This window comes from Vidua chalybeata, chromosome 17 (assembly GCF_026979565.1).
Source record: "Vidua chalybeata isolate OUT-0048 chromosome 17, bVidCha1 merged haplotype, whole genome shotgun sequence".
Classification (NCBI taxonomy): Eukaryota; Metazoa; Chordata; class Aves; order Passeriformes; family Viduidae; genus Vidua; species Vidua chalybeata.
In genome coordinates this window covers 9085179-9096430 of record NC_071546.1, presented here as the reverse complement: position 1 = coordinate 9096430, position 11252 = coordinate 9085179, and the positions used below count along the sequence as shown (strand labels likewise).

The window sequence follows — 11252 nt, the reverse complement described above, 5'->3', positions numbered from 1 at the left end:
ACGCTCACAGCCAGGGCTGGTTGCTGTTCCCGGCTGTTTCTTGAAAAGGTGACACTTCCATGATTGTGCTTTTTGTGCCCCCACCCCTTAATAATGTTTAATTTCATTAATCAGCTTCACCTCAGCAAGGAGGTGGGCAGAGATCCCAACATCATAGGTTGCTACCAACCTAGTGGGGAGCAGTGGGTAAAGAAGGGACCAAAAGCAGAGTGTGGCCAAAAGGAAATGTGTCCTGGTCTGAATCTGGCTCTGGGAAGGAACAAAAATGAGTAAAAGCCACCAAAATCCAGCCCCCTGTCCCCTGATGCTTGCAGGATGGCTGTATTTACAGCCAGTGCAAAATATTCCTTGCAAAATACCCTGAAAGTGAACTAAATATAGAAAAACAGGTAATAACAAGAAATTAGGGAGGTCCCCTTCTTTCCAGTTCACAGAGCGTCCTGTTTGTGATTAGCCTGCCGTGCTGTGCATAGACTGGGTGATTGCCAGCACTCCTGCTTAGGGCAGGGTCCTCAGCAGCTCCTTTGGCCACAAACCAAGCCTTAAAAACAACCCAAAATGGCCAAAGATAGTAATTTTGATATGTGTAGAAATGGGGTTGACTTTCTTGGAGAATCTGGTGTCAGCTGTGCATCAGGTATTGCCAGGTACTGCTGGTTGCCTTTTTTCCCCTTGGTATAAAGGGATATCTGCTCCCCCAGTGCTGGTGCTGAGGTAATGGGACAACTTGGAGCACAGAATTCCTGGAACAGGGTCCAGGCAAAGATGTTTGCATTGATAACTGGGGTCCTTCCAGCCCCTAAGTGGAACCAGACCATCTCCTCAACAAACTCACAGTTGTTATTTGTAGCACTCAGTGCATGAGTTCAGCAACCTCCATCTGCCTTTTTGCTTTTTGAATTCTCTTTAGGGGGACTTTGGGCATCTGTGATGTCCCAAAGATTTAACCCAGAGTGCTTGGCTTGCGCTAAGGTCAAATCCAGAAGATTTAGGCATGGAGTGGGCACCTTGGGAAAGGCAGGTCAGGAAACAACACTCTGAACACAAGCACTGAAAACAGCTCCAGATTTCTCTGTGTCAGAGCAGGATTTTTTAATTCTGGGTCTGAATTCCTTGAAAGCACAGGAGATAAGTGCTCATTTCTTTCTCTCCTTCTACTTTTGAAGAAAACTCTAACAGCTCTGAGCAACATCAGAAACCCAACAGGAATTACAGAAGAGGTAATTTGTGGTATTTACACAAAGGGCAGTGACAACACTCTCTCCATGGGGTACAAAATGCTCTGTGCTTTGTTTTAAGGTTTGTTGCCCACTTTTTTTGCCCAGGGAAGCTGCGGCTGCCCCATCCCTGGAAGTGTTCAGGGCTGGGTTGGGTGGGGCTTGGAGCAACCTGGGATAGTGGAAGGAGTTCCTTCCATGCAGGGTTTGGAATAACATGCTCTGTTATGTCCCTTCCAACCCAAATCCTTCTGTAATTCTATTATTTAAGTGCTTCCCTTTGGTATTATCCTTTGGTCTGTATATTGTGATGCTTCAAGTACTTACAAGATTATAAAACAAAACTGCAAAGAGCTAACAAATATTTGTTAAATGTGCAAAATATTTTGAAAACTATGATTTTTTTCCTGTTTAACTTGACACTTCCAAAGGTATCCATGTTTCCTGCTGAATGGCAATGCAAATATCTGAAACCTCAGTTGAGATGGGAGACTGATGCTGACAGTCCCTGCAGATGAAGCTGAAAGTCTGGCCTGTGTAACGAGAAATGTCACTGTCAGTCATTCCCTCCCAGCATCAAGGACAAAATCTGTCCAGAAGAAGTTTTGGCAGGGAGCTGGGGGTCTCTCCCAGGAGCTCCTGGTGCTGAGGATCCCTCCCTCAGGAGCTCAGGGCTGGTTCCACAGCTGAGGAGCTCCAGTTCATGATTCAGCCTCTGGCCCTGCAAAACTTACAGATGTGCTTAATTTCCTTAAGCAAACGGAGCACAGCTCCCCTCCAGCGCACACGCGGGGCTCTCACAGCTATTAATGGGATGTGAGCACTGACTTCATCCCGGGCACTCTGAGGGTGGGCGGGATCCAGGACTTGTTGCTGCGTTCTAGGAAATCAGCCTGCAGCCTCCCAGGCAGGGATTTTCTTTTATTTCATTAGCAAAGCCCCTAAAAGCCGTTTGCTGCTGCCCATAGAAGCAGCCTCCTGCTTTTCATGCTTTATTTGGCCGCGCGAAGGGGCCAAGCCGTGCATGCGGAGAGGGAGGTGGGGGAATCCCATCCCTCTCCCTCCCCTTCCTTATCCCTCCTGACGCCTGGGAATTGAAATCTTTAATCACGCCGAGGAGCAGATGATTCTCCCCCACTTGCAGGATGTAGCCGGACCCGCCGCCCGTCCCGGCTGACTCCAGGGGAGCCGCGCCGCTCCGAGAGGTCTGTGCCTCCTTCCCCGCCGGGGCTGGGTCTGCAGGGATGCCGAGGAGGGCTTTGTTCCTCTGGGGCATGTGTGGGTATCCCAAGAAGGGGATTTCTGCAGCTTGGAAGCCTGGAGCTGGTGCAGTGCTCGGGGCAGCGCTGCTGGTGCCGGGCAGGGGGGACAGGTCCCATCCTTTGGGGTGAAGTGGCTTCAAGGCACATTCCCTGACATCAGTCTAAACACTGCCAGCACTGCCTTGGCAGCTCCTCAGGGGCTGTGGCTCTGAAAAACGCAGTTTGTTTGTTGGTTTGATATTTTTTTCCCCTTCTGTTTTGTGGTTGAGAGTACAAAACTGCAGGATATTGCTGCCAGAGAGTTCTTGGAAGGGTTTGTTACCTGCGTGGGTTTTTCCCACCTGGAGGTGTGGGTGGGTTCAGTCTGATGGGCTGGGGGAGCTGCAAAAGCTCAGCCTACAAGTGGAACTTTTTCCTGACTTTTTTTAGTCTGGTGCTGCGAGAAACCTTTTGTTCAACAGTGGAACTGAAATAGAGGAGCTTTCCAAGAGACACTAGAATTGATGGATTTGTGTTTTTTAGTCTGTTTTAGGTCTTTTAATCAGCAAAGCACTCAGGGAATGTGGGACTGATTTATTCCCTGCAGTTGCCTGCCTCAGGCAGGTCCCTGTCTCTCCTGCAGGGCTGTCCCTGGCGCTGCTCATGTGTCCCGCAGTGAGTGGGACACGAGGTGGCATTGCTTCTGCCAGCACGTCTGTGCAGAGACAGTGATGACCTCTGACATGAGGAAATGTCCCCAGACTGTGACTGTGGAGGATGGAAATAATTCACAGTGCCTGCAAATCCTCACCTTTAGTCCTGCTGATTTAAATATGGGCTGGCATTTTTTTTTTTTTTCTTTAACTAAGGTGACTACGTCTAAAATTTCCTGTACAAAAAAAGGCTTCTCTGACTGCCTTAACCTCCAAATCTCCTCTGAGCACACGGCTGGAGCAAGTGGAAAGTGGTGTGCTCCCCACACACCCCTATTTTCCAGGCTCTGGAAATACTCACCACTTGCTCCATATGCTGCTGTCTCCACATTCCTTCCCTGGGGGTAACAGGAGAGAGGCATCAGCGTGCTGTGGGCTCCCTGCCTGCCAGCAGGCTGCTGTCACTGTGGTCCCCTCAGTTCCAGGGGCCACACTCAGCCTGGCTGCCTGCTGGCACCACTGATGGCAGAAATGGATGGGGAGGGACCATGGAGTCCTGGAGTCGGGGCTTGGGATGTGGCAGGTGAGCTGTGGAGAGGGAGCTCCTCCAGATGTGCGACTTCCAGCACTTCAGACAGGTGCATTTCTCATTCCTGATTTACAGGTAGGAAAATGACTGTAGCAGAAGAGGCAGAATGGTGATGGGTTTGCCTCTGAGATGGCAGAAGAGATGAAGTCCCTGTTTCTTGCTTTAAAGCTGCAGAAAAGATCCACAGCCTGGGGTCTAACTGTGCCCAATGTGGCTTAAAACCAGGATTACTGTGAGGGTGCCCCTGGATCCCTGGAAGTGTCCAAGGCCAGGTTGGATGAGTCTTGGAGCAACCTGGGAGAGTGGAAAGTGTCCCTGACCATGGCAGGGGTGGAATGAGATGAACTTTAAGGTCCCTTCCAGCCCAAAGCAGTCTGTGATTCCATGGTAATATTGAACTCATCCTTACTGACACAACAGGGTGGAAGTTCCTGCCTGAATCAGAGCCTGCAGTAAGGCCAGATGAGTGCAGGCTGGAGGAGTCCATTTTTCTGGACTTTGGATCCCATATAACCCTGGTTAACGTGAAAAGATCACACACAATCCAGTGCTTTTGCCAGAGTTTGGCATCCTGATTGTCAGCAGTTGCATAGAAGTTTCAAGGAAACCAAGAGCAGTTTGGTGGCATTGCAAAATGGCAAAAATGAAGTTTTACTTCAAGGAATTTGAAAAATGGTGACTTTTTGCTGCTGTTTGGCACACACACCTCTGCAGCCAGGGCAGGCTCTGCTTTCCTGGAGGTGACAGTCAGGGTCCTGAAACTCACCTATAAAATGTTTGCTGTTTTTAATAAACAATGACCTCATTTTATTAGCTGGAAAAATAAAGCAAGTGTTTCCCATGGCTAAAGGCTTCGGTTACACTGCAGTTGTTCCATTCATCTTCAAGCAAAAAAAAAAAAAAAAAAAAAATCACAGGCAGAGAAGGGTGGTTAACAACTCCCTGTTACAACTTGCATGTTTTTCCATTCAATCTTCACCAATTTAGATCTGATTTAAACAGATCATGCCTGGGTCACTCACCTGCATATTTATTTTTCCTTGAAATTGCTACAAAGCTGCTGTGTTGAGGGGAAGCAGGCATTTGCCAGGAGCCTCTGCATACCTGTCCATCAAGGTGAACACAAGTGAAATGTCACTGCAGGAGCGGGTGCAGGGGCTGGTTCTGCCAGAAGCAGTGAGGCTGAAACGTGGAGCGCAGAGATGACAAAAGGCCAACAACGTGTGCTTAAAACCTGGTTTGCTGAGAGCCAGATGAGGGGGTGGCACTGCTTCCATCAGGGTGGTTTTCTGCTGACCCAAAATTCCTGACCCAAACTGAACAGCACTGAATTCCAGGCTGGCAAAGTCAACTGTGGGTGCTCGAGGTCCATGGGTTGAGGCTGGCAGTCAGCTTTGGCCATGCTGCAGAGGTTATTTCTGAGTCAAACTGATCCTCTGCCATGGGTTAGTCTGTCCTGTCTGCTTTCAGTCTGTTCAGGTGAACAAATGAAAGGAAAACTATCCCAACAAATCCTGGATATAACTTTTTGGGAATGAAATAAGAAATAAACCCCTTCTTTGTAAGCTGTTCACATACAAACTCCACTGGGTCTGTGGATCCCTCCTTCTGCAAAATTGCTTTATCACAGCAACTGATGTCATTAAATCTGTGGTTTGAGGAGCCTGGCTGCTACAGAGTGCTCCTCTTTGTGCTTTCCCCCTTGTGACTGGTGTGTGCATCCCAGGGACATGAGAAACCTGCTGTCTGTATACCTGGAATGATTGGGGTCATGATAATCAGAATGAATTACTTCTGTACATTTTAAACCAGAAGTTATTCTGGAATCTCTCTGTCCAATCATTTGCTAATGTTGTTGATTTCCATGATCAGATTTCCATGATCAGATCCCAGTGATGGGCTCTGATCAGAACAGAGCCCATCACTGGGAGTTCCAGAGAGCAGTGCCCAGCCCCAGGCACAAGCAGGAGGAGAGGAGCATTTCCCACCAGGTTTATAAACACAGTTTAGTCCAAGGCACTGAGCAGCTATATTGGAGGGACCAAAAAGATAAAATAATGTGTACGGATTGCAGGAAAATCTGTGTGTTCTTCTCCACCCACCCTTTCAGTGCCATCAATGTTGCCCTGAGCTTGTGGTGCCTTAAATGAGGACAGACAAAACCTGCATTTTGATGTGGTGAAATACAACTTTTACTTCTCCTTCCTGACATTTGCCCTTTCGTAGGTCCTGCTCACAATGCTGATTCACACTTGGTTCTTTCTTGCCTGCCTGCCTGTGGTGAGCCATGTCTGGGGACGAGTGGGCCAAGGTAAGGAGCCTGCCTGCCCCTGCGGGGCTGTTCCCTGTGCTTTCTCTGCCCCTGGGATAGCCCAGCCCTTCCTGCTGGCAGTGACACCACAGAGAGGGGCATTCCCAAAGCCAGGCAGGATGCCAGGGGGCTGCTGTGCTCTGGTGTCTGCTGGTGAAGCTCCAAGCAGCTTTTTCCAAGCATGAAGAGCAATGAGGGGTCAGGGGGCCCATGTGGGGAGAGCCCCTCGATCCCTCCCCACCCCACCTTGGCCTGTCCTCATCCCTGGCAGCAGTTCAGCCACTCCCTTGCATCAGGGATGCATTTCAGCCTGTGCAAGCAATGAGGGGCTTGTGTGATCTGTGGGAGCCTGAGAAATAGGAAGAAAAAGGCTGTTGCTTCTTTAGACACTGCACCTTGCTGCTTTGGATGTTTGTGGTGAGATGTGGTGCAACATCTGGGTGAGAAAGCAGGAGGTGATTCCTCCTGTGTCATCCTGCCCCCCAGAGTGACCAGAAAATGCCTACAGCACCTCAGCACAGCCTCTCTGATGTGGAAGAGACACCTTTAGGTTATGTCTGAATGCTCTGTGGAAGAGCACAAAGGTTTCTGGAGAGGTGGTGGCACTGCAGGGCTGGGACAGATGTGTCTCCCTGCTGTGGATCTTCCAGACTTCTGCAGTTAAGCCTGGGCTTAACTCCCTCTGAGCTGGAGAGCAAGGTTACAGCATCAAATAGTGCACATCTAACACAGGGCAAGGAAACAGTGGAGCTTTCATGGCACTGGGGATCATTTGCATCCAGCACATAATGGTGCTTTAGAGGATGATGTCCTTTCTGGTCTGTCTGGGGACATTCTTGTCTTTTTAGCTTCTGGGCTCCTAGAATGATGCCCAAGGAGCTGGACCACACTTGGCCAAAAGAAGACAGCTCCATGTCTAATCTAACTATGAATTCCCCTCATTGTTCCATGATCTTTTACCATTTCTCTTAGGCATGATTTTAGGATTTGCTTTTTGCCCTTCACCCCTCTTTCCCCTGTTTTCTTTCTTCCTCTTCAGATTTGCCTGGGGTGAGATGTGAATCTGAGCTTTGTTTCCCCAAAATAGTTATCTGCTTGTTGGGCAGCCTGCAGGAAGTCCCTGCAAGGAAAAGTTAAGGCACAGATGTTGGGCTGAGACAAGCAGGAACCTCACTGCCAGCTCTCACTGCTTTCCTGGGTGGTGACATCATGGCAGGGATGTCAGGAGGTGTCAGGGCATCCTGCAAGAGCAGATTAGGGAGCTGAGGAGCCCTGGGTGACATTTTGGCAACACTGAGCAGAAACTCCAGGTCACTCATTGATTTATTTTTTTGTGAGTAATTGTAAAGGGAAAAAGATTGGTAACAGCTGCAAATGAGGGGAACACTTGGGTGCAGATGTTTATCGTGTGCTCACTCACTGCAAATGAGGGCATCCTGCTGGAAAGGCAGCTCTGGGCACAATGTCAGAGGGAGGGGAGAGAAATCTGCTGAGCTGCCATCCTGCAGCCAGCCGAGAGAAAAAGTTTCATATGGTGACATTTGTGTGACAGGAATCATGGATTCAAGGAGTGACACGTGAGCTCAGACATCGAGCTGGGGTTAACAGATAGCTGTGAAATCTGGAGATGATAAAGGAATGTGCTCTTTCTTCTCTTTACCTCCTTGTCTGATACTATTTTTTCCCTCAGGATTTGTCATTTAGCTTGCAGCTCCCTGCAGCAAACTGATACAAGCTGGTGCCCATGAATTATAGTCCTGCCAGGAGCTGTTATTTACACTTTATCAGGTTTTCTTTCTTTCTTTTTTTTTTTTTTTTCCTTCTTTCTAAACCCAGCTGTCCTTGGAGCTGCCTCTGAAATGATCATTCTGCAAAAGCGTGGGATCCATCACCTGGGGAATTTCTGTATTTCTCAGCAGCCTGAGCCTATAGAAGAGCTCTGCTTGAGCCCATTTATCTGTTTGCTGCTCTCCCATTTCACGAGTTTGCACTGAACACACTTGCTGTAAAAAAACATTCAGCATGAAAGGTCCTGGGAGAGCCCTTCAAGACATGGAGGGTTCAGAGAAAGCCCCCACCTGTGGGGAGGCTGCTTTCCCTTTCTGCAGGGGTATAAAATGAGCCCCTGAGGAACTCCTCCTTGCACAGGAGGCTCCAGGCCTGCAGAGGCGCAAGGGGACTGCAGGAGCCGCCACGCAGCCCCAGGGGATGCTGAGGACTTGCCTGGGGTGGGGAAGGTTCCCTTTGTAGGACAAAGTCCTTAGAGGAGACAGCACACGTGGGTTTTGTGGCAGGAACTGCGCCCATAACAGCACGGACACGTCTCCTCCTCCCCAGGGTCGGGCCGGCTGAAGCTCACTGTCCTTTCAGAAGACAGGCTCCAGATGAAGTGGAAAGAGACTGAAGGGAACATCGGTGGCTACAAAGTTCGGGTAAAGCCCATGGCAGGTGCGTGCTGACACCCCGGGCGTGAGTCCCAGCAGAGATTCCTGTGTGAGAGGGGGACTGAGCTCCACCTTTTGTCTGCAGCACAACAGGAGCTAAGCATGACCATTATTTACACCTTAAGGGAATAGAGACAAGGCAGAGGGAATTGCCCACAGCCTGCTCTGGTTCCAGGTGCTGGTTTCACTGGGCTGTACGTGCAGCATTGACAAGGAGCCTTTCTGGCCACCGTGGCAGCAGCCTGTAGTGCCAATGCAGGCACGGTCCCTTTTTCACTCATCCACAGGAAAGAGAGGAAATGCAGCCCTCTTCATCCTAGGGGAAAGGTTTAGCCAGAAACGCTGTTCTTTGGGACTCTGTGAGACAAAAATGAAACAGGGTCATTGCCTGGCTCTTCTGCGGGAGCCCTCCCACCCCTGCAGGGACAAGGAATGGGAAGTCTTGGACCCTATTTCCGTGGGTAGGCTCATCCCCCTAGCTCCCTACCCCTACTCCCTGATTTCAGATGTTGAACCTGGCGGTGTTGGAAGGACACGATGTCCCTCAGCGGGGAGGAGGGGCTGAGCCATCCTTAGTCGTGGCTGGCACTCGGTTCCCTGTCGCTGCCGCTTTCCCAGCGAGCCGGAAAAGGGAGCTGCGGAGCAGGAGTGCGGGCGGCAGCTCCTGTGATCATCCACCCGTTTTTAGCTCAGCCCCCACCTGTTTCCCAGGCTGGAGCAGCAGGTTTCTCATTCCTTGCCTGCCCTGCTCCTCCCCAGAGCCTCAGCTCAGCAGAGATTGAGGAGCATCCCGGGAATGCAGGGAATCCCCACCGGCGCTCCCAGCACATGCCTGAGGCTTTCCCTCTCAGGCTGGGGAGTTTCCAGCCCCAGGCAGGAGCACGGGGATGGCTGGGTCAGGAGCACAACCATCTCCATCATTTAAAGCTTGCAGACCTTTCCTAGTCAGAGGGGTTTAGGGAGCTGCTGTGCCTCTCTGTTCTGTGCAGCACGGAGCCCATGGGGCAGCAGTCACTGCCTTGCTCCCTCTGCTCACTGCCCTGCCAGCACAGAAACGCCCCAGTTCTTGGCTGGTCAAGGCATCCCAGTCCCAGGACAGGGTCCAACAGCTTGGGACACGGCTGTGGAGGGCTCTGGAGGCAGTGCCAGCCCCAGAAATGAGCTGTGCCCTGCAGGCAGCAGCTGCCCTTGGAGACAGATGGGGCAGAGACAGCACAGCTGGGGTAAGATGAGTCCAAGTGCCAGCAGTGACCTCCAAAAACTCCGAGTCACTTCCTTATTTTGTCACATATGACCTCAATCAGCTGGGTGTTTTCATAAGCACTTGCCAGCCTCTACACTCTGAACAGCTTTTCACTCAACAGCTCCTTGGGAAGCTGGTGAAAGTTGCACTAATACTGGATGGGAAGTAATTTTCTAATTTGGGCACGTACCAGAGATTTAAAAAACCTACCTCAATCTTTCCAACTCTACATTGAAGAAAAAGAGTAAAAATCAGAGCTCCTCAAAATGTAAAGCATGAATAGGAGCTGACTGCAGTCCCTAGGCAGACATTCCCTGCATTTCAGTGCTGCTTTTGCTACTGTCAGCTTAAATTTAAGCTCTGACAGGCTCTGAACTGTGGCTTCATCCCACCTCAGGGGACTCGGAGCAAGAAGTCATGCTGAAAACCAAGACTCCCAAAGCCACAGTGGGAGGGCTGAGCCCCACCAAGGAATACACCCTGCAGGTCTACGTGCTCAATGGCTCCCAGGAAGCCCTGTTTGCCAAGAGGAAATTTGTGAGTAAGTGGAGAGAGCTAGATTTTACCAGACAGAGCTCCTGAGGCTCTTGGGGATATGTCTGCTCAGAGCCCATCCTCTGGCCCTGCAGACTGCTTGGCAATCCCAGAGCCTGGCACTATTTTGGTTGGAAGGTTAGAAAGGGACATGGGGATGAGGGAGGCACTGTGGCTCACAAGCTTTTCTAGATGTCTCTCTTCTCTGCTTTTGGTCTTCCTACAGTAGAGGAGCTCAGAAATGCATCCCAGACTAGAAACAACCGAAGGAATGCAGGAGCTGCGTCAGGAAAGAATCTCACCTCCTCGGCAGCTGAGCACAGTGGGGTGGCAGAGGCCACCCCACCACCCCTGAACACTGCCCTGTCGCACTCAGGTGGGTGCTCTCACCATCCTGGAGTCACACAGGGTTGATTTTGAGCCAAGGCCTGTGCCATGCTGCCACGGCTGGAGCATTCAGCTGTCCCTAAAACCATTCCCATTTTCTCACTACAATCTCCTTTCATCAAGGGATATTCTTTCAGTAAGCCTTGCTAGCCTGGTCTCATCTTTTGTATACAATTCTTAGCTGTAAAACACAGCAAACCATGTAAAAATATTTGCCCCTCATTCCAGCCAAGCTGAAAATGCATGTCCAGGTACCCAAATTCAGCGGATGCAAACTCATCCTTTAACTGAATGTGGATCCTTTGAGAAAAAGCAGCTCCCTGAGCACTAGGGCTGATGGTGTTTTTTTCCCCAAGTTCTGTGTCCCAGGGCTGGCTACAGGTGCTCTACAAGAAGGATTTCCTCAACCCCCCTGGCTGAGGACTATATGTAACTACAGAGTCTCGTGTTTCCATGGGCTCAAAAAGGAATTACACCTGTTGATGGAAGAAAGAACCATCAGGGCCATTATCCAAAAAGTCTTGCACTAGTTCAGGGTATTTGCAAGTCACAGATTGCTGAGCTCTGGAAAGCAACTGGGTATGAGGTGCCATGGGATGTTTTCCCTGATTTATATTTTATAAACATTCATTG

General features: G+C 50.1%; 1 protein-coding gene across 1 annotated transcript in view; it reads left to right on the top strand.

The window, feature by feature from the left end:
- The first annotated feature begins 2249 nt into the window (after positions 1 to 2249).
- Positions 2250 to 11252, top strand: part of COL20A1 (collagen type XX alpha 1 chain) — a 50887-nt gene continuing 41884 nt past the window's right edge. The window contains exons 1-5 of the mRNA XM_053958485.1: positions 2250 to 2422; positions 5927 to 6011; positions 8349 to 8459; positions 10096 to 10239; positions 10459 to 10608. Coding sequence (XP_053814460.1) covers positions 5939 to 6011; positions 8349 to 8459; positions 10096 to 10239; positions 10459 to 10608 — 478 coding nt within the window. The 5' untranslated portion in view covers positions 2250 to 2422; positions 5927 to 5938. The remainder of the gene's footprint in view (positions 2423 to 5926; positions 6012 to 8348; positions 8460 to 10095; positions 10240 to 10458; positions 10609 to 11252) is intronic.